We start from the raw sequence: 23,769 nt of genomic DNA on the forward strand, positions 1-23,769 counted from the left end.
TTTAAACTTGTGACCTGCACGTTAGCCCAACGGCCAGAGCTGCCGACTTTGGAACTGGGAACCTGGTTCAAGTCTCGGCGTCGGCTTAACATCCTATGGTTCTGGGCAATTCATTTAATCTCCTTGTACCAAAAAATGAATGTGTCCTCGTGTAATGTAAATGGTGCTCATGTAAAGCGCTCCAATACCTTCGGGTCGAGTGCACACTATATAAGAGTACAAAAAGAAAAGCATTTGTAATGCAATCGGTCTTGCATTTATTAGAGTTTGAGCTATTGACAAAAATAAATATAAAAGGCATTGTCATTTACAATGTCAATAGCTCAAACTTGTGTACATGCGAGACCTATTGCATTGCAAATGCTTGTTTCCTTGTGCCGAAGGACAGAGGGCTTTTTCTCATCCTCGGTCTTTGCCCTCTTAGCTTCTTAGTTCGGCAGGCCAGGTTCAAGATACTCACCCTAGCCCAAATTCTGTCAGGCCTGGACCCAGGAGACTGGAGGGTTTGAATCTGCAGGACGCCTACCTCCACATCCCCATCCTAAAATCTCACAGATGTTAAATGTGGTTTCAAGTAGGCCAAGAGCACTTTCAGTTCCCCATTCTATACTTTTGCCTTATGAGTCCAGCTCAGGTCTCGCAATGGAGATTGTGGTAGTCTCAGTCTATCTGTCGGGTTTGGGAATACCAGTCTTCGACTGGTTACTGAAAGCAGGCTTGCCTCAAACAGTTGTCAACCACCTCCAGGTAATGGCCGACCTGTTGACATTGTTGTGCTTTTCTATCAACTTGGCGAAGTTACACCTCACTCAATCACAGCGACTCTCCTTCATCGGAGTCATCTTGGATACAGTTCTCTTTTGAACCTTCCCTCCACCTGAACGAGTACAGGAAACTCACGCTCTGATCCCAATGATTACCCCCTTGGTCTTGTTCTTAGTGATTGAGGCTTTGAGGGTTCTGTGGCATTTTGCTCATGGAACACCACAGGTGGCAGATGAGGGCTACGCTATGGATTTTGAAGTCTCAGTAGGCTCAGCAGTTAGAAAAACTGTCCGATTCCATTTAGTTGTCATGAGACTGTCGAAGACCTGCAGTGGTGGCTGCTCAACCACAGTTTGTCAGAGCCGGGCTCTCTACTCGACCTAGAGCTAACAGTTGTAAGTAAGTAATTTATATTTCCTAAAGCTTACGAATGCCAAGGTGTCTTGGCCCTAATGTCCTATAACAGAGCTGACACATAGAGGGAGGTCTACTTGGTACAAGGTGTAAAAGCCAAGTTTTTAACGATTTCCTAAAAAGTGCTCAATTTGATTGTGATTTCCGAGGTAAGGACATGGAAATTCCAAGCTTGCATGCTGAGTAAGAAAAACTTCTACCTCTCCAATTGGCCTTCTTTATTTTTGGGATGGCCACTAATTTGGCCGTGCCTGATCTTGGGTTACGATGGGGCACATGCCATAAGGAGATCTCCTTAAAATAGAGGGGAGGGCCCAGTTTTGTACAGTACTTTATGGGCCATGCACAGAGCCTAAAAGTTGAACCTCTCACAGATAGGCAACCAATAAAGGCCACAAATACTCTTTGAAGTATGTCTGAATTTGCGAATTCTTAAAAGCAGACAAGCTCATGTGTTTTGCAGTGATTAAAGCTATGATTGTAAGCTTTTTGGAATTCACAAATATAACGCGTTACAATAGTCTGTCTTGGCGAGAACCAAGGCCACTATAATCATTGTTTGCATAGCTGGGAGAATGAATTGAAAGACTTTAGGTGTCTTAAGTAGATGGAAACAAGAGGATGTAATATGTTTAATTTGTTGAGAAAAACAGAGGTGCCTATCATATATGGCCTCCAAGTGCTTCACTTTCCGAGCTGGAGATGGAAAAGGGTGAAGATTAGAGGGTCACCATAAATCATTCCAAAATGAGATATCCTTGTCAAAGAAGATCAGCTCAATTTTCTGGGTATTTAATTTAAAGCAATTTTCCTGCATCCAGATTACAATATGTGCCAAACAGGTTTCAGATTTTTTTGGCAACAACGTGGACGTCAGATGAAATTGACACGACAATTTGCTTGTTATCAGCGTAGGAAAACAGTGAAATCATGTGATCGAATAAATTTGGCCAAGGAGGTGACATAAATGTTAAAAAGCATGGGGGATAACGATGAACCCTGAGGCACCCCAAAGGGAAGAAAGAAACGTTTTTGAGGTGAAGCCTCCAAATGCCACAGTCTCTATTGGCCAGGAACAAACTGAAGATGATGAGGGCTGCACCCCTAATCCCGACCTTCTCTATCCGACTGATGAGCGCTGAATGATTAACCGTATCAAACTGTTGTGTAGGAATTCAGGACCCTAGTTTAATTTTCCCGATTCATGCCCATATATAGGTATAAATCACCCTATCCTTATATAGGCATAGAAATCATAACCATATTAAGACTTAGCCTATGCAGTCCAAATACGGCATGGCTACTTCCACTAGTTCCTAGAATCCACAACGATTTCTTGGGAAAACCCGCCTTCAGCAGTCAGGGACTTCCCCCTGCTTGAATACTGATTTATCCAAGAACTCCTGGAGTTTTCAAAGAAATGAGTCTTTGATGACGTTATTATGTCCAACCTTACGTCAAACTCTGCACCTTCAAGGTATAAATATACCCACACTTGCCCAGACAAACACACAGTGGTTTGGAGCAGTTTGACCATCTACGGGCCCTACATGCCCTGCAGCAGCAAGTGCCAAAGGAAGCCGACCCGCCAGCTGACGCACTGAGAGACGCTGTCTTTTCTCCTGCCGAGAAATCCAGCTCCAGTGTTTCCAGGCTACCCTTGCGGGTTGCTGGGAAATCGAGTCCTGAGAGAGAGATACAAGACCTCCTTCATTCTAAACCAAGGTACAGAGCTGATAAGACCCTTAGAGAATTCTTGGCATAGATTCTTGGCAAAAGAATACTAAACTTAAGCTACACCTCACTTACTTCTTCCCTCGTACTAGACTTAGGTTAGGTAGACCAGGGTAGGCGTATTTTAGAAGCACCAGTTGAGTACTTTTAGTCATTATTTATTAATGTATGTATTATATATTATTTTATATGGCTTAGAAACCATACCATGTTTTTACAGTATTATTTCACAATACACTTGGTACTATATGGATTGTACTTTATTACCAGTATTACGATTGTAGCAGTACATTTCTTATGCTTGAGAAAGAAGACTGTTCAATAAATACTTTTTATTGAAAACGCCCATTTCTCTATTTTCTCAGCACCTCGGGTGAAACGAAGCATGCACGATTGACTGAGTAAAATAGCTATCTATTGTTTCCGTGACTCTAGAGATTGATTTCTTATTCAAGGGAAACAAAGTTGTCATGTTTATGCGGTTGTCAGAAACAAATCCTTTCTTGTGAATTGGAGAAAGTTTCTAGTGACCTCTGAGCTAGCTGGCTCTCACAATTAAGTTTAATATATTCGATCGAGATCTAGTCGACCTCAGACCTACGTCTAAACTATAGTACATGTTATTCCAATGCGCAGAGCCTATTGGGAATATAGGAACTACACTACAAAACGCAGCAAAGAGGTCGAGCAGAATCAGCGCAGCCCTCCCTTCCTTATCCACCAGCATTCATACCTCCTCAGTAGCAACAACTAAGACTGATTATGTGCAATGCTGAGGCTGAAGCCATATTGTGATGAATCCAAAAAATGATTTGAATTCAGAAAATGCCATCAGATCTTCTTCTATAGCCTTTTCCAGCATTTTCGCAGGTAGGGGTTGGCAGGAAATGGGGCAGTAATGTTTGGGATCACCTGGATCAAGGGAAGTTTTTTATTTATTAGGGCAAACCGACTCCTTTTTTCCTGCTTCTGGAAATTGACATGAGGTCTGCACATTGTTCAAAAGTTAGGCAAAATGCACTGAAATCGTACTGGAAACCATTTGCATAACATATAGTGGGCAGGGGTCCAGAGGAGAACCTGACTTGGTGGTTTCAGGCTTATTACTCTATCTTCAGTTAGAGTGGTAAAATTATCAAGACTATTCTGCACTCCATCAAAATTTCCATGCAACCCCAAAGGAGAAGAACAGAAGGACAACTGTGTCTTGATTAGCCTAAACTTTCCGATAGGTGCAGTTTATATTTTCTTAATAAAACTCTGCCAACTTGTTACAGAATGCTTGGTCCGGTGTGAAGAGCTTACTCTGGTCAAAGTTTGAGAGAATGGTAACAGCTTTAAAGAGTTCCCTCGCAGAGTCTTTAGCTATACTTAATTTTTCCAGTAATTTTTTTTTTCCTGAGATAATTAGCGCTTAATACTCGTCAATGACTAATTTGTACTTATTTTGCTCTTTTACGTTGTCTTCTTTCCTCCATCTCTGTTCCTGAGCCCTGCATATTTGTTCAAGTTTTTTAGTTCAGAAGAGCATGACTGATTAGCTGGATTTTTCCTATGACTTTTTATAGTTTTTTTCTGGAGCTAATCGAGTGACTGCAGAGTGTATAGAGTCTGTGAAATTTGAAGCAGCAACTTTAATATTAGTGTCCAATACTGGGCTACGATTTTTCAAAACTGTATCCAGCTCAAGGTTATCAATTTCGCACCAGGGGCATGTTTTGGTGGGATTCCAAGAATTAGGAGAGCAAGATTTACTACCTTGAATGGCAAGTTTGAAAGACTGCTCTGTGATCTAACCTTATCCGAGGTAAGAATTTGTTGAGGCTTAATGCTAGATTGTTAGTAAAAATCCAATCAAGAGTGTGATTAGCCTTGTTGGTAGGTAGATTAACTATCTCCCAGAGGTCAAAACTGCAACGGCAGTCGAACAGATGCTCTGTTTCAATGCTTTCCTCAAGCAGCAGGGTGAAATTGTGAAACTCTATATACGACTCCATGAAGGTCTGGACCGATGTAACAAAACTATCTATTGGATCAGGTGGACGGCATACCAGGTTACCATTAAACATTGTGGTGTTATTAAATTTAAACACAAGCATTGGGGCTTCACCGTCCTAATGAACAGCAGGAGTGAACACTAACTTAAAGTGGTTGCAGATAATCTCGATTCATACCCCCCCCCTCCTCATTTTACTTTCCTATTTACTCTGTACAAATCATATCTGTCAAGAATTGCAATTTTCAGATCTGGGTCTGATGAAGCGTCAGTCCAGGTTTCCTTAAGGAATACAAGAGGCCTGATTAGGAGTTTGACAGTCTGACCACCGAACCACCGTTGTGGTGGTCGTGAGAACGGCACCACGCTGGCAGCATCCCGACCACCACATTACCATTTTACCGCCGGGCTGGCGTTTTTGTGATGGCAGTGCCACGGAGGCGGCATGCTGCGGCTCATAGAGAGCCTGCAACACATGCCGCCACCTTGGCACCACCACATGCATGTGTGTGCACTGTGTACCATGCACCATGTTGGGAGTCACAACATGTACCCCTATGCACAAACGCCCAAGGGCAAAATCGCCCTGTGGCCCCTTCCCTGTCTTTCCGGCAATCTTTTCATGGCAGAAAGGTTAGCAATAATGCAGGTCGTGATCAGCACAGTGGTGCCGGCATCTGCACTGTTGCCATTGATCACTGCTATCACCACCACTCCAGGATCCTGGCGGTGGCAGTGTTCTAGCGACTGTTCGACTGCCATGGTCGAGATCTGAGAGCCGAGGAGGCGGCAGTCGGACCGCCACTATGGGTACGGTTGCTTGGCTTGGGATCGCCGTACTCCGAATCGGGCCCTAGGTCTGGAACATAACAGTTTATAAATTCAGCAAATTCATATTCATGTTTGACAAGGGTCCTGGTGTTTAATAGCACACAAGAAAGCGACTCAGAAGACTGTCCTAGGACCTGGGTGGAATATGTGGGAGTTACCGGCATGTTACTAGTACGCCATGTTGGATTTGAGCTAAAGGCATAATTGCATGCAGGGCAATGGAATTGATTTTTATTAACATTGCAGTTGTAAACCTCATAGCAGCTTTGCCTACCTTTCAGCAGATATCCATCAGCTCGTCCCTTATGTAGGCCAGGTTGGAAAAATGACCAGGTGTCTTGGCGCACGGTGCAGTTTGGACATAGACGGGTGCAGACAGGCTTGCCTTTGCTACCGGGTCCTCTAAAAGGGATGGCATAGAGGGCCCGTATCGCGGGTGTGGCCGGCTTGCTAGGGATGTAGACATGCCTCTGAAGGCGAAAAACGGGGGACAAACTAAAAGGCAAACTGGGGTCCAGCAACCCCTTTCTTACCTGACAGGCTCCCTTGCAAGGTAAGAGGTACTGGGAATCCAAAAGCAAACAAAATTAAGCTTTGAAATCCAAATTCATAAACCCATTAAAACTAGGCGAACTAACCCAGGAATCGGTGAGATTTAAAAACAGGTGTTAGGCCCCTCCCAAAGATGGCCACAGTGCATGCCAGTACAAGAAAAGATGGCCACAGTGCATGCCAGTACAAGGTAATGAAACAGCCGATTTCATGTTAGCTCAGAGGACGCTGCACGGACACACTACCCTTAAAGGGCTGGCATAGAGGGTCGTGACAGTGGCCGACTTGCCAGGAATGTGGGCATGCCTCAGAAAGTGAACAATAGGGGGATGGGGGCAAACTGGGTTTCAGCAACTCCGTTTGTACCGGACAGGCTCTCCTGCAAAGTTAAGAGATACTGGGAACTAGAAGCAAACAAAACATAAAGTGTGAAAATGCAAACTCTAAACTCATTAAAACTGGGCTAACCAACTCAGGAATCGTCGCTCTTAAAAACAGTAACCAGGCACCTCTCGATGATGGCCACAGTGCATGCCACTACAAGGCAATGAAACAGACAATTGAGTGTCCACTCAGAAGACGCAAGCTTTGTTTCTGACTTGGGTAGGTCTTTTGGAAGAGGTGAAGATCAAAGAACTGTTGTCTCTGGCGGAATCTCTCCTTCACATCAACATGCTGGAGTTGGGGGATTCACTTGACATTGAAGGCCTTCCTCCCAACTATCAGGGCTAACAAGCACAGATTCTCATGTACAACACAGCCGATATGTGGTCCTACAGCAAACAGGGCAGTATGGGGTCCTGAGCTCTGACTGAAAACTCGGAGCATCTCTCTGACTGCCCAGCACCTGGCAGGATTTTTACACACCAGGGCTGACTAACTCTGCTGATGTTGCTTAGGGGATCACGAATGTCAGAAGCACTCAAAGGTAACACAGGCCGTCTTCCAGCAATGGAGAGAACCCTAGCTTGATCTTTTTGCCACCACAAGGAAAGTGTTGGAGTTCCCAATGCTGTTCTCCTTCAGAGACGCCTTCCATCTTAACTGGGGGTCCAGAATTCTATTTGCCTCTCCCGCTCCCCTTACAGAGTGCTGACAAAGTTCAAGAAAGACCAGGCCCAAGTCAGCCTTGCGGCTCCTAACTGGGTGATACCCAGAACTTCCGGCCATGAGCAGCTGTCCTATGATCACTTTTCCCTTTCGTTAGGCCCTCCTGTCGCAGCTGCAGGACCAGGTACTTCACAACCAACACCTCCATGCATGGAAATGTAACCGTGGCAGCTGATGGCTCCCTCCTGAAGTTATTGATGTAATCTTGGGAGCCAGCCGCCCATCCACCAAAGCTGTGTACATAGGATGCCAGGAGAAATTTGTTGTCTGGTGTTTCTCATGTTCTATCCTTAAATGCACATTTGTCTGATGTACTCTTGTTTTGTCTTTCTTTGGCCCAGGAAGGCCTTGCTGTGGCAACAGTTAAGGGTCTTCCTTCGGCTATTTTGGCCTTCTTAAGTTCACCAGATCAGTTGCCTCTCTACCAGTCACCTGTTTTGATGTGTTTTTGAATTGGCTGATACACAAGTTCCCACCAACACCTTTTGTGTTGGCTCAATGGTATCTTAATTTGGTTCTCGTCTATCTTATGTTTACTCCCTTTGAGTTGATGAACAGCTGTAATCTGTTAACTGCATTGTGACGGCATTCCTTATCTGCATGACATCTGCCAGGTGAGCAAATGAACTTCAGTCATTGTCGATGATACAACCATACACCTCATTCTTAACCGAAAAGCTGGTCCTCAAGACAAAACTGTGATTTCTACCAAAGGTAGTCACACCCTTCCACATAGGGCAATGTCGCAGTGCTTCACCCCTCCAAGGAAGAACAACAACTTCACTACATCCACCCTAAGAGGGCCCTTAGTTTCAACATTGATCGAGTTAGAGAGTACCAAGAGGATCACGAACTGTTTGTTTCTCTGAAGCGAAAAAGAGCATTTCACTGCAAAAGAGTACTATCTCCTGATGGATTGGGCTTTACATCAAGATCTGCTACAGGATGGCCATAACAAAAAGTAACCCCCAGAAATGTATGCAATCTCATTCCACCAGAACAAAAGCAGTTACCACTGTGCTGGTGCACTGTGTGGCAGTTCTGGACATTTGCCAGGCCATTACGTGGGCGTCTTGCCACATGTTCGCAAATTACTGCCTGGACAGCCAGGTCTAATGGGGATGGGGATGGGCATTCTGCCCGATCTGTCCTGCAGGATTTCCTGGTCTGAGCCATTCACAGACTCACCACCTGCAAAGGTACTCCTTTGGTATCTATTCACAAGTTACAAAATTTGCAGTGCAAGTCTCTATCAGAAGGACAATTTGCTTTTCTTCTGTACTGCTTTTTCAGGTGGAGACTCTAATTACAGATACCTTCCTGACCCACCCTAGTCAACAGACTGGAGGAAATCGGGGTGGCCGGCCTGGCCCGGGACTGGCTGGTCTCCTATCTCTGTGATAGACATCAGGTGGTAGCCCTGCCGCCCTACAGATCTGTCATCAAAAAAGTGGGACAGGGCGTACCACAAGGTTCGGCCATCAGTCCTATTTTATTTAATTTGTATCTCCGCCCTCTGGTCAGGTTGATCAAGTCCTTTGATATAACAGTCACCAACTACGCTGATGACACGCAGCTTATTTTTTCTTTTGAAGGTAGGGATGCAGTATCCCAGGAGACCTTCCACTGCTGTATGACAGTCACTGCGGAATGGCTTCGTCAAAACTCTCTGAAATTCAACAGTTCAAAAACTGAGGTACTGCACTGTTCCTTGGATCGTACCCCACGGCCTCGGCCGACGGATTTTTGGCCATCTCCCTCCCAGGGTACTGTTATGGCAGCAGATTCTGTTCGGAATCTGGGTGTGATGTTTGGAGCTAATTTACTGATGGATGTGTTTGTGAATAAAACAGTGGCCACCTGCATGATGTTGCTTCGCACATTACGCAAGGTACTCCCTATGCTCCGGTCCACTCCCGCCCAGAGGTAGTGCGTAGTATCATCTTAAGCAGGCTTGACGATTGCAACGCACTACTTCTGGGGGCGCCAGCTACTCTGGTTGGCAAACTGCAGCGAGTACAGAACATGGCTGCTAAGCTGGCTCTCTCACGGCTGCGTTCTGACTCTTCTTCTCTGGCGCTTTCTCATCTTCGTTGGCTGCCAATTCACCAGCGCATCCATTTTAAAGCAGCAAGCTTAGTTTTTAGGGCCCTTCATTGGCAGGGGCCTGTTCCGCTGCAGAAGCTGTTCTCATGGTACATGCCGGCCAGAGCGCTACGTTTTTCATCAGCATGCCTGGTGGCAGTTCCCAAGATTGTGAGGACTCGGATGGGCGGGCGCGCCTTTAGATTCACTGCGACTAAACTGTGGAATTCTTTACCTTTTTCCCTCAGAATTGCTGAGGATCTTTCCTCCTTTAAAAAAGGTTTAAAAACGTATCTCTTTCCTAGGGAAGTGTAACTTCCGCAGCAGCATAACATCACGTATGGTGTTCTAAGTGTCAAAGCGCCAGGATACCCTTTGGGTGACAGTATGCGCGGTACAAATAAGCGATACATACATACATACATTACCTCCTTCCTGTTCTGAGGAATGGACTTCTACAGTCCATTAATAAGATCCGAATCAAGACAAATGCAAACTGAACATATTCTGATTTATATGGGATCCGTGTTAAATGGTGCTGACATAGATCAGAAAGAAACTGAATCAGTGCACAACGTCAGAAACAGGGTGGGACAAATCCATCTGGGTGGCATATAGCGCTACTTATCTATGCCCAAGGGAATTGCCTTCAAAATTCTCCGGATCCAGTCTGGCGCCTGGGGAAATTTACAAGGTGAGGAAGCTGCAGTTTTAGAGTCTCTACTAGAAAAGTACTTACCGTAGGCAAGTACTATGTTCGTTTAAACTTTCTTAGTGGTCCGCTTTAACAGCCTTGAGTGAATATCTAGTTTTTTCCCCTTTATTTATCTTAATTTTTTATTTCAGGATACTGTGGTGGTCAATGATCGGTGGTGCCAAAACTGCTCTTGCCATCATGGAGGATTCTACAATTGTGCAGATAAGTACAAGCCTGGTGTTCTGCCGGACCACAAGTGGGAGATGTGTACATCAATTGATACGTATTCTTGGGGCTATCGGAGGAACATGGAAGTGGATCAGCTCATGAGTGAAAGTAGCATAATTCATGTGAGTTGTTTACTGTTCAAAACATTATGTGTGTATGTACACATGTCAGCAGGGCGTTGTAGGTAAGCAAAATCTGCGTGTGTTTGTTGATTTTCGATGGCGTGGCAAACTGTAGCTTTTTTGTGGGGCCCCATGATTGTTCCTTTAAGATGGTTGCCATTTCCTAATAGTTGTCAAAACACACCTTGGTTGATTCCTGCACATTGGTCTATATGCACAGTGATTGTGTGCATGTAGTCTTCCCATTTAGCATCATTTTCATCTTTTTAATTTAAGCCCAAAAAAAGCTTTGGCTGCTGCTAGTGCAGTGCCCTGTGATGCTTTAGGCGGTTTTCTTGCATTTTGGCTTTTAATGGAATCTTTACAAGCTGCCTTCTGCCTGCTGACAGACTACTTTGGGCGCATGTGTAGAGATTCTGGATCCAAAAGAACATGGACAAGAAGGCCCTTTCAAGCATTCTGTGCATGGTTGTGAGAAGTTGGCCTGGTATATGCTGTCCACTAGTTATAGTGAGCAAGTTGCACCAGTCCAAACAACCCTTATTGATGATTAGGTTAAAGATAACCTTTATTGAAAGTTATCCTAGTGGTAGCTATGGAGAGCAGCCTTCAGGCTAAGTCTTGAAGGAATGTAAAACAGCTTGGTTTACCAGATTATAACCTCTTGAATGACCAAATGAAAGGAGAACCACACAAGGTATATATAAAATATATGTATTTATTACTAAATACTCTATACTAACATCTTTATGAGATTAGAGAACAAGGTACACAATAATACAGTAATAGAACAACAGTAAATAGCTTAATACACAGCAGGCTCCAGGGGGAGACCAAACCATATAATAAGAAAGTGGTATAACAACCACGACTTGACTAGGAGCAGTGCCTAGAGAACGTAGAATCGCTGGGACCCCAAGGAACCACCCAAGGAAGTGACATAGGGGACCCAAGGGGGACATGTGCAGTGTGAGAACACAGCCGCGATCTCCGTACCATCCTATGGGAAAGTCGCGGTTGGAATTTTAAAGTTTAAGGACATTTCGAAGAGGACTTTGAGCAAACCCTTTCAGACTTAGAAGCTTCTAATGCTCACCGGAGTACTCGTGTTACCTAATCCTGGGAAGCCAGGTGCTAAGGTGTCAAATGGTGTTGGGAATCTTATTCGTTTTCAATGGCGTGATGCTGCAAAGTACTGCTGCCATGAAGAGGAAAAGTGTCCGGTGTGATCCAAGCCTAGATCGGAGCTGTGAAGAACCTGAAAGCACAGGGGACAGAGTCTAGGTCACTTGCCAGTGACCAGGGGCTCAGTAGACGAATGCCCACTGAATTCAGGTGCAAAGAGGTGAAGCTTGACTCTGCTGCCACGGTGACCAGGACATGTCGCCGATGACCAAAGTCCGCAGACGAGCTGTCTCATGAAGGATGTTCAATGCTGGGGGGGTCGGTGCCTGGATTGAAGACAAACAAGCCTTGGCAACTGCAACCCATGCAGTGATAGAAAAGATGCTTTTAGCAAGGTCGTGGGGACTCCTCAAGCTATGGAGAGTCAGGGCATGTCTGGAGCAACAAGGAAAGCCCACGGAAAGTCAAAGTTACCTTCACAGGGACCCACAGGTCGACGGACCAGGGATCGCGAAGGGACCTCAAGATGAATCGCAAAATACCAGCCCACGGAATTCTCGTGGAGTGTAGGCCGGTAATCTTCAGTGGAAACACGGCTCGGGCGTGTACATGTAGCCCAAAGCACAGCCTCAGGGATCGCCAAAAAGCATATGCTACTGTAATGTGCACGGTGTCCAGGGGTTCGGGTTGCACGGTCCCCACGAGGGCTGCGGGTCTTGGGTTTGCTGAGAGCACTAGTCTGCCTCGGGGAAGCTTAGGAACCCACCTCCTTCGGAGTCCGTCAGGAGCTGCATAGATGCAAACTGGTGCGGACTCGCCCCACTGAGGACCCCGCCCAGCAGACCCGGCAGCAAGAAGGCCCCATGGTTCACAGACGAACTCAAGAGCTCCAAGAAGAACTGCCGAGCCCTCGAGAAAGCCTGGAGAAGGGAACCAACACCGGACAACATGACCACCCTCAAGCTTGCCACCCGGAAGCACCACCAACTGATCCGCGCCACCAAGAAAACTGCATTCAAGGACCGGCTGGACAACAACGCACACAACTGCAAGGAACTCTTCAACATCGTGAAAGAGCTCTCCAACCCCAACGCCGGCAACAACGACATCACCCCATCGCAAGACCTCTGCAACTCCCTCGCCTCCTACTTCCACAACAAGATCGCGGACATACACAACAGCTTCAGCACTCAACCGACGCACGCCACGACCGAACCACCGCCCCCCACCACCACCCTCCGCGCCTGGACTCCGATCGACACCGTCCGCATGATGAACTCCATCCACTCCGGATCTCCAACCGACCCCTGCCCTCACCACGTCTTCAACAAGGCCGACGCTGTCATCGCACCCCACCTGCGGGACATCTTCAACACCTCCTTCGACACCGCCACCTTCCCGGAGAGCTGGAAGCATGCCGAACTCAGCGCCCTACTCAAGAAACCTACAGCGGACCCCACCGAACTCAAGAATTACCGCCCCATCTCGCTCCTCCCGTTTCCAGCCAAAGTCATCGAGAAGACCGTCAACAAGCAGCTGGCCGCCTTCCTCGAGACGAATGGATCCCTCGAACCCTCACAGTCTGGCTTCCGAGCCAATCACAGCACCGAGACCGCCCTCATCGCTGCCACCGATGACATCCGAGCCCTGATGGACAACGGAGAAACAGCGGCCCTCATCCTCCTAGACCTCTCCGCGGCATTCAACACTGTCTGCCACCGCACCCTAGTGCAGCGCCTCAGCAACGTCGGAATCCAGGAGAGGGCACTGGAGTGGATCATCTCCTTCCTCGACGGAAGAACACAGAGAGTCCGACTACCACCGTACAAGTCAGAGGCCACCGAAGTCATCTGCGGCGTCCCTCAAGGATCCTCGCTGAGCCCCACCCTCTTCAACGTCTACATGAGCCCCCTCGCGGCCATCGCACGCCAACACAACCTCAACATCATCTCCTACGCTGACGACACCCAGCTGATCCTCTCCCTGACCAACGACCCCGCCGCCGCCAGAGCCGACCTTCACGAAGGGATGAAAGACGTAGCCGAGTGGATGACGACCAGCCGCCTGAAACTGAACTCAGACAAGACGGAAGTCCTCATCCTGGGCTCCTCGCCCTCCGCCTGGGACGACTCCTGGTGGCCCCCCGCCCTGGGCACCGCACCCAAACCGACAGACCACGCACGGAACCTGGGCGTCATCCTGGACTCCTCCCTCTCCATGACCAGACAAGTCAACACCGTCTCCTCGTCGTGCTTCAACATCCTGCGCATGCTACGGAAGATCTTCCGGTGGATCCCCACCGAGACCAGGAAGACGGTCACCCAGGCCCTCGTCACCAGCCGACTGGACTACGGCAACGCCCTCTACGCCGGAACCACCGCTAAGCTCCAGAAAAGACTCCAGCGGATCCAGAACACCTCAGCCAGACTCATCCTCGACATCCCACGACACAGCCACATCTCCGGACATCTGAGAGACCTGCATTGGCTCCCCGTCAACAAAAGAATCACCTTCCGTCTCCTCACCCACGCACACAAAGCCCTACACGATCAAGGCCCGAGCTACCTCAACAACCGCATCAACTTCTACGCTCCCCAACGCCATCTCCGATCAGCCAGTCACGCCCTCGCCGCCGTCCCCCGCATCCGAAGAAAGACAACAGGAGGAAGGTCCTTCTCCTACCTGGCCGCCAAGACCTGGAACTCCCTCCCGACCGACCTGCGCCTGACCCAAGACCACCTCTCCTTCAGGAAGAAGCTCAAGACCTGGCTGTTCGAGCAGTAGCAGCAACCCCCCCACCCTCCAGCCCCGCCCCCCAAGCGCCTTGAGACCCTCCGGGTAAGTAGTGCGCTCTACAAATGTCTTTGATTGATTGATTGACTAGGCAGATGCGTTGAGGTGCCTGCCTTGCAGGGGAGTAACTCCTTTACTCCAAGGGAGATTCTTCAGTCGTCCAGCAAAGCGTAGATCGTCGAAGGATACTTGGTTTCTGTAGCAGAGTTTAGTCCAGGTAAAATCTAAAGTTCTGTAGCCAGGGGTTCCTACTTTATACCCAAGGAAGGGGTGGGACAAACTCTGGGGACCCACCTATGGGAGGGTCAGGACAGGAGGGTGGCTACATCCATGTCCTTTTTCCAGTTTCGCGCCAGAGCAGGGGCTGAGTGCCCCTGCAACCGGTTTGAGCTGGACTATGCACAGGGACACCAAATGTGCCCCCTTGGAGTACACCCGCCCAGCCCCAATACACTAAAGCCTGTCTGGAAGGTGACAGGAAACCTATTCTCCCCTGCCGAAGTTTCGTCCAGCAACAGGAGGGCAGACTCGTGTCTGTGGCTGGCAGCATCCATCTTGTGATCCCAGGGTCGAGAAAGCTGGTACCGGGTGTATCGGTGCTGTCATATTTCTCCCTCTAGGAGGGTGGAATCATACCTCCCCCGCCAGTATTGGCGGGGAGATATGATTCCAAGGTGTATGACACGAAACACGACATGTTTCCTTGCAGCCATTTCAAAGTTAGCATTTACCGCAAGGTTATAATGCACTCAAGAGTATATGGTTGGCTGCATCAGTCACTTAACCGCAGACTAACAATTGCCTCATACTTCTATGAAACTCCTTTAGCATCCTCCTCTTGGCCACTAACTGACCGCAGCATTCTCTCCATCACTGAAACATTTCATGTAATGTCCCTATGAAGGCATGCCAAGAACTATTGGGCTTCTTGGCACCATGTGTTCCACCAGGGAACTATTTACGACCCTAGCCATAGTAGTCCCACCGAGGTGTTCCCAAGGACCACTTTGTACATCGTAGACCTTCTCCACTGTGGCTGTACTTTCTGATGGTGGATGGCATCCGTTCCAATCAGTACCTCCTCCAGCCCTAGCCAATATTACACTTTTTCATCATTGTCCATCTCTGGTTTTAGTTTAGAAGATTCGTAAAAGGTTTGGTTGTGTCTTTTTTTTTTTTTTTAATCCAGATTAAAATATAGACGTTAATTCTCCACCTTTCTTTAGGAGGCATCATCACTAAAATGGAGTAAAGGCCTTGTTGTTTCAAGCCAACTATTTATGGGGGGGCAGGAGGGGAGGGGATCTCGAGACACAGCTAATCATTTTTTGATTTATTGACATTTGAAGTATATTTGTATCCTTTGGTTTTATCATTTGCTTTGCTTTTATCAAGTATCATATTTGTATCCTTTTCTTTTTTAGCTACTGAAATGAAGGGAGTCCCTAATCATTTTTTTTTCAAAAACATGAATGTCAAACTGATTGCCACCCTAGTCTGTGATTGGGCAATCTTTACCTTGCGAGTAGCAAGACCAAGTGTATTGCAAATGTGGTGAAATGGTGCAATAGATGGTGGGGTGTTGAGGTGTCAAATGGGTCAACTAGGTGGGTCTGAGAAGCAAATGGAAACAAAAAACATATTAATATTTTGTTTTCTATTGGTAGGAGCTAATTCAGACTGTGAGTTATGGAGGCAACTATCTACTCAACGTGGGACCTACAAAGGAGGGCACAATTGCTCCGATCTTCCAGGAGAGACTTTATGCTGTTGGCAAATGGCTGAGCCTAAATGGTGATGCAATATATGCTTCCAAGCCATGGAGAGTTCAGCAGGAAAACGACACATGTAACGTGTGGTAAGAATTTAGTGATCCTCATATAGGCCAAGAAACAGAAATAATCTCTTGTACTAGAGGGTCAGTCTCTTAAGGTTTTTACATTTTTGTATGATCATCCAACTAAGGCCATTGTGAGTGCGGGATGCGGGAACGTGCACAAGTGATGTTTGTATTTTTCTTGCGTTACCTTTGTAAAGGATTGTGAGAGACACAGAATGCTCTGGTATTTCCGGTGTCAGTGAAGCTTGCGAATGGCAACTGCCCCTGTCTGGAAGGGTGCATGAAACTCCCAGGTTGCTGGTGGTATTGCATTTCCCCACACCACAATCCATGGAGCCCCCGCCACGCCTGTAACCAAGCCCTCCTGACAACCCCAATCTTTCTCTACCATGTAACTGAAAGGAACAGTGTAGGTTAAGCTTTACATCAACTCTCCTAGTGTGATGAATTGGTGATAGCTTGTCATGCAATAAACTGTAGAAATGTGCACAAGATTGCTGTTGGTGGAGCCTAAGGCCTGGCTTCAGTGGGAGCATTACTTTAGTCAGTACTACCTTATGTGCCGGTTTTGTAAAAGTGTTCTATACATGGCACATCACCTCAAAGACTGAACCGGTTTTGGCAGGAAGACACTGAATAAATCTTCTGGTACTGCTTCCATCTGGTGTGTTCAGGACAGCCTGTGGCACAATTAATGTTTTGCGTAAGTCACATAACTGCCATTGTGGAGTCAATGAGTAAATTAATGATAAAATGAGGATCCTGGTGTGTTGGATCTCGGTGGCATACCTTCCCAAATCTATGATCTGGTTAAAGTTGGGGACAGAGCTGAAGGGGTGAGCTTACTAGCAGACACTGCAGTAGCTGAATGGTGGAAGAGAATGGGAGGAGATCAAGCAATTAGAAGGCATAAACTATTTAGTAATCTTAAATAGTATGTAATAGGTTACCGCACCTATTAAACTTGGCTTACTGTTGGAAACTAGGATCCATTTTATCATTTAAAAAAGTCTATGTAAAAAATTCACTGGGCAGACTGTGGGCGAAGAGCTGGCGAAGACGTAAATGTTTGTCAAAAGTTTAAAAATAAGTTTAACACCTACTCCCAGATTAATGGTAGACCCAGGTTATTTCAATGGAAATGCTTAATGTTAGTCAGTGGGAAAGGGTACATTTTCTGTATTGTAAATCTTCTATATTATGAGCGTTCAGTAGGGCCTTGGACATGAAAGGCCAGCCTGCGTTTAAACTTTGGCAGTCTAAATGAGAGTCAAAGATTTTGCCTTTAAACGTATGCTTTGGTATTGAACACAAACCAGTTCCTATGGAAGAAGGCTTCTCTAGTAATCCACTCAAATTGTTGGATTAAGATGACTTTTATTCAGTACAAGTCAAGTACAGCAACCATCAGCAAACCCACAAATACTGGTTTAAATTGGAACATTCACATTGATGCAATTCCACTGCATCATGACCGCATCATCTAATTCTAAGCATTACTACATATCTTCCCCCCTACGGAATCAAAAAGAAAGAAAATAAGAAAACATTAGAAAATGTAACACATTGCAAAGTACAATACATATCAATGAACTGTTTCACAAATAAATCACATTCACAGTTTGCATTGCATCAAAATATACTTACAAATGAGACACTCTACACAAACTACCAAAACTCCATTTCTTCCCATCATCTAATTCAACCACAGAGCCTTTAACTGAAACAACTTTATGTGGCTGAGAAAACTTACTTTCCCCTTTTCTTACAAAACCAAACTTCCTTACAACAACCCAATCACCTTCTTTGAAAATTAAATCCTTCACATGTCTCCTACTATCAAATTCTATCTTGTTGCGCCACTGACAATCAATAGCTCTCGATATCATTTTTTCCCTATCAACCCAAACTTGATTTTTTTCCTTCAACCACATTGGAGACTCCTTAGTACCTGGTTCTCTTCCCTTCAAAGCCACAAAAGGAGAAACTCCAGTAACTGAATGTGATGTAATTCTATGACCCCACATCATTCTTCGCAACTCATCCTTCCAAGATAAACCATTAGCCAAAGAAAGTTGTATGGAATCCATTATCATTCTATTGACCCTCTCTACAAGTCCATTTGCTTGCGGACGGAACAAAGCCACTCTCTCATGACTAATGCCCAGACTTAGAAGAAAACTAGTCATATCTGAAGAAACTAACTGAACACCATTGTCAGTTATGAGAGTTTTGGGTACCCCTTCTTCCAAGAAAACTTCTTTCAAGAATGCAATCACATTTGAAGTGCAAACTTGCCCCATAGATTTCCAAGTAAACCACTTGCTATGGTAATCCACTAACACAAGCAAAAACCTATTATTGCAACCCAATTTGTCAATTGGACCCAAAACATCCAAGGCTAATTTCTCCCAAGGTTTCATGGGCAATTCCACACACCTCAACGGAGGTTCCCTTGTAATCTTCACTTTATCACTATTGCTACAAGCATGACAATCACGCACAAGATCCTCCACATTCTTGTCCATTTCTGGCCACCAATAAAATTCTCTCAATCTACGTTTAGTCAGACTCCTACCTAGATGTCCCTCATGTACAATTCTCAACAACTTTGACCTCAACAAAATTGGTGGAACTATCCTATTTCTTCTTAAAATCTTGTCACCTTGCAAACTAAGTTCATCCTTAACAGAAACAAATTGCTTATGTACAATCTCTTCACTAGATCCATTCCAAGAATTCATTATCAACTCTTTTATCTTCTTGTATTCCATATCCAACTCCAAAGCTTCTCTCCACTCTTCTTGACTAACAGCAAATTCACTGTCAATATTCACCACATAATCTTCTAATATTTCTACACAAATATCATCATCTACTGGCATCCTAGAAAGACAGTCTGCAATGACATTCCTACTCCCTCGCACATATTCCACCACAAAATTGTAATCTAAGACCGATAGTAACCATCTTGATATACGGGGAGTCACACTTCCATCCAGACCTCGTCCCCCTTTAAAAACATGAACTAAAGGTTTATGATCTGTCTTTACCACAAATGGCAACCCCCACAAATAATACCTAAAATGTGTTATCCCCCAACAACATGCCAGTGCTTCCTTCTCTATGGTAGAATACGATCTTTCTGCTCCCTGCAATCTACGTGAAGCAAACCCAATGATGGTTTCATTACCATCTGACACCTGTATCAACACCGCCCCCAATCCAACATTACTCGCATCTGTGACTAATATGGACTTCTTCTTAAAGTCAAAATGTCCTAATGACGGAGCCTTTGCAATACATTCCTTTACCTTAACAAACGCGTCCTGACATCCAACACTCCACTCAAATAACACTCCTTTTTTTTAAAAGAAGTCTCATTGGTTCCACTAAGTCAGCAAATTTAGGCACAAATTTAGCACAATATTCTGCGAGACCTAAAAATGACTTTAACTGTTCCTTATTAGTGGGAGATGGAACATCCCTGACAGCTTTCACAATACTACCTTTTGGTCTTATACCATCTGCAGATATTTGATGACCTAAATAATTAACTTGACTTAGCCTTAACTGACACTTCTCTTTTTTTATTGTCAAACCATGCTCCAAAACTCTACGCAACACATCATTCATCAACTGATCATGTTCTTCAAATGACCTTCCAACAATCATAATGTCGTCTTGAAAGCACAACACTCTGTCCATTCCCTTAAAAATATTCTGCATAACGCGTTGAAATACTGCTGAGGCTGACGCCAACCCAAACGGCATCCTACAGTACCTACATGCCACCAAAGGAGTTACGAAAGATGTTAAAGGCCGTGAGTCAGGATGTAAATTCACTTGATGATAAGCAGAAGACATGTCAAGCACACTAAAAACACAACCTCCACCCATTCTACTCAACATTTCTCCAATATTCGGTAAAGGTTGTCTATCTACCCAGATATTACGATTCAAATCCCTCAAATCAATACATAAACGAATTTTGTTCCCTTCCTTCGGTGCGACAACAATTGGAGACAACCATTCTGATGATTCAATTGGTTCTATAACTTTAGCCTCCAATAGCTTATCTAACTCCTTGCTAAGTGGTTCCCTCATCATGTGTGGAATTGTTCTAACTTTATGAACTATTGGCTTAGCATTGTTCTTTAAAATTATACGATGTGAAAATCCTTTCAACATACCCAATTTATCAGAGAATATCTGAGAATGCTTTTCCATTAACTTTTTACCCCATTCATTCTCCAACTCCCCACCATAAGATACATTATCCACATCTTGTTCAATAATCATCACAGGTTCCACAGCATTTGGATTGAGTACAATACTTAAGTCTTTCTGATGACGCCATCCGAGCAAATTAGATCCTTCCTTGGTAATATATACCCTTCCATGGACTCCATTCTTTTTAAAAACAATGTCCATACATTGCATTCCAAGAATATTAATTTTTGATCCGTTGTACCACACAGCTCTCATAAGGCGCGCCTGAAGAATTAGGGACAAAACGAGATATACTCTTTAAGAAAACTCTTTAGCACGTATCCAAAATGAGCCAGAGCAATTACAGTCTTTAAAGAAAAGTGCTCAGAATGTAATATAAGCGCTCAAAATAAAACGTTTCAAATATACAGTATTAGCTTGCCATTTAAAAAGATTTATTAAAGGCTTCAATATACTGCTTTTAAATTGTTGAATTTAATCTTCATTTGAAATCTTTAAAATTGTTGAATTCAATCTTCATAGAATTTAACTCCTGTTGGTTATTAATAATTAGAAAGCACTTACAATTTTCAGATGGAATCTCTTCTTTTTTTGCGTTTCTTTGCGTTTCTTCAATAGTGCTAAATTAATATAGCATCGTTCCAGAGGTGATGGTTGTCCACTACCTGTCCTCTGCGCAGGTCCTCGTCGCCAAAATATGTAGTAATCCACTCAAATTGTTGGATTAAGATGACTTTTATTCAGTACAAGTCAAGTACAGCAACCATCAGCAAACCCACAAATACTGGTTTAAATTGGAACATTCACATTGATGCAATTCCACTGCATCATGACCGCATCATCTAATTCTAAGCATTACTACAGCTTCCATCTATCATAATATTTTTGGTCGAATTCTGTGTTGAAGTACCAAAACTTTAAATTAAAAACTTCAGGTACCTGTTGGTGGCTGATGCAGAGATGCTGGTTTCCATTGCAGCTTCCCAATGTTGTTTATCAATTTGCCGATTATTTGAAGTTTAGGCAGGCTCAGCCGACTATGTGAATGTAGAATGCTGAATAGTGCTCTTTAGAATCTGCTTTCAAGTTTGTGAAGCAACTTTGGTGGGCCTTTGAGAACTTTGATTTGCTCTGACTGGAACAAGGTCTGTCTTACAAACGAGGAGGTTGTATCTTTCTTATTTGTTGGTCATTGGCCACCCAGTACTCTGACTCCCCCAACAGATACCTACTTGTTTTTGTACAGTAATTTTACCACCTTAAAGATAGTAGCCTTACTATGTAAACTAACTTTCAGAAATCATAATGACTGGAATCAGGAAATGCAACCCTCCCAGCTAAACCAACTGTGCAGCAGATGTACTGTATGCATAGACCCCAGAACACATGGTAACCCAGTGCCAGTGTTGCTGCTAAGGATTATATAGTTCTACGCTGCTCCATCTAAATCACTACCAGACAGACATTTGGGCTCCAAAGAGAAGACTTGATGAAAGGGAAGAACAGACCACTGAGTCTGGAAGAAAATCAGGGAACTGACTGTTACAGTTCTGTAATTAACTTGTAAGTACATCAAGGTCTCTTGATAAATAGAAGTATCTATTCTCATATTTGTAGCATGTGTGTTAGAATATATACTTTCTGAAATGCTTACGCAAAGGTGAATGGGCCCAGCTTGCGAACAAATTGGGAAAAGCTGTAATCATATCGCTGGAAATCTTAAGCCTAAACTACATTTATCATATGCTTTCTCTAAGATGGCCTATACCTTGTTTTCCTACATTGTTGGTTTAGGTTGTTCTGACAGTTAGACTAATATGGGCCAGAACGCTCCCTCTAAAAACGGAAATATTCAAGATAGGGCAAACAAAAACGTTCAATGCTTTACCTGCCAAGAAAAGGGAGAACAAAGCAAAACCAAAGGGGATGATGGACGAAGTGTTGAACAATGCAAGCACTCACCCCAAGTCACCTGTTCTGGGTTTAATCCATCATCATTCTTTAGCTCACTCCGCCACCCCAGTTCAGACATGGCCTTCTGCAAATCAGTCTGACCCTGTGCCTCATTGGAACAGTCCAGTGTTCTGCATTCCGTCCATCAATTGTGTGTCTTTTGCTTTCTCAAGAAAAGGGAGAGCAGCTGTGGGGGTAAGGGGGTGTGTGTCCACATGTCTGAGGTTTGGGTCTTCAGGGCTGCCCTATACCCCGCGATAACAAAGGATTCACCCTTTGGCTGATCCTTAGCTAAGAGCATGTACTGAGCACAGCAGGAGAGAAATTCTAGCAACCCTTTTGTAAGGAAGTTCCATTAGCATAACATATCATTTTAAAACAGAATCTTTCAGAGCATTTTCAGAAGCCAGGACACCATCAGAACGGAGACAAAGTCCAAAAAAGAAAAAACTATCGACTCAGGATCTGGACCAACATACATGTGTCTACCAGGACCACCCAGAGCCTGCTCTGATTTAGGAAAGAGCTGCAGACACATCTCTTTAAAGGATGACACACAACAAAGCATTAACACTCCACTCACCCCTCTTAGAACCCAGCTACGCATCCAGTCACTCATTGACTTTATCTGCCTCTAATCCTGTACAGCTGTCCACTGTCTTTGGCTTATGTTCAGCTGTACAAATACCACATATGTACATACACATAGGTGTCCATTTTCCAGCCTTTAAAGTGTCTTGGATTTTTCCTTGTGCCCTGTCTCAACCAAAAGTGTCACATGTTTTTCAGCTTTAAATTCTAAAGAGAATAACACTTTTTACACCTTGATAAGAATGCAACACTACATTCGAATTGCTTTTACATTTTCTGACTGCTTTCGGACAATGCTGTTTTTGTTGACCTTCTAAATTAACACCCTTCTCCACTCCAAGATATTCTTCACTTTTCTAAAGCTATTTGCTCGCTTTGCCCTAGCTCATTTATGAATCTCAGTGGCAAGCCCCCTGAAGTTGCACAAAATAGGGCACCCTGTGTTCCCTAGAACAAGGGTTATAAAGTTTGTATAAGAAATTATTCTACTAGAAATGGTTTGATGCAATTTAGCATGTAATGGATCAAATATGATATAGCAAACAAATAAGGATCCACAGAAATGAGGGTGTTCAGTTATGTATTTGAAACGATTAATTAAAAAGACTGATTATCATATCCTAGTCAATCAAAGTTGCTTAAAGTGAAGGCGCAGTGAAAGTCAGTGAGCCGTACAAAATCATAAAAGAAGTTTAAAACA

The 23,769-nt window shown here is 44.6% G+C and overlaps 1 protein-coding gene across 1 annotated transcript in view; it reads left to right on the top strand.

The window, feature by feature from the left end:
• The window catches only part of FUCA1 (alpha-L-fucosidase 1), a 157,071-nt gene that overhangs the window by 122,280 nt on the left and 11,022 nt on the right, over positions 1 to 23,769 (top strand). The window contains exons 5-6 of the mRNA XM_086955803.1: positions 10,334 to 10,534; positions 16,120 to 16,310. Of these exons, the coding sequence (XP_086811929.1) occupies positions 10,334 to 10,534; positions 16,120 to 16,310 (392 nt within the window). The remainder of the gene's footprint in view (positions 1 to 10,333; positions 10,535 to 16,119; positions 16,311 to 23,769) is intronic.

Source organism: Lissotriton vulgaris, chromosome 2_1, assembly GCF_964263255.1.
Source record: "Lissotriton vulgaris chromosome 2_1, aLisVul1.2, whole genome shotgun sequence".
Classification (NCBI taxonomy): domain Eukaryota; kingdom Metazoa; phylum Chordata; class Amphibia; order Caudata; family Salamandridae; genus Lissotriton; species Lissotriton vulgaris.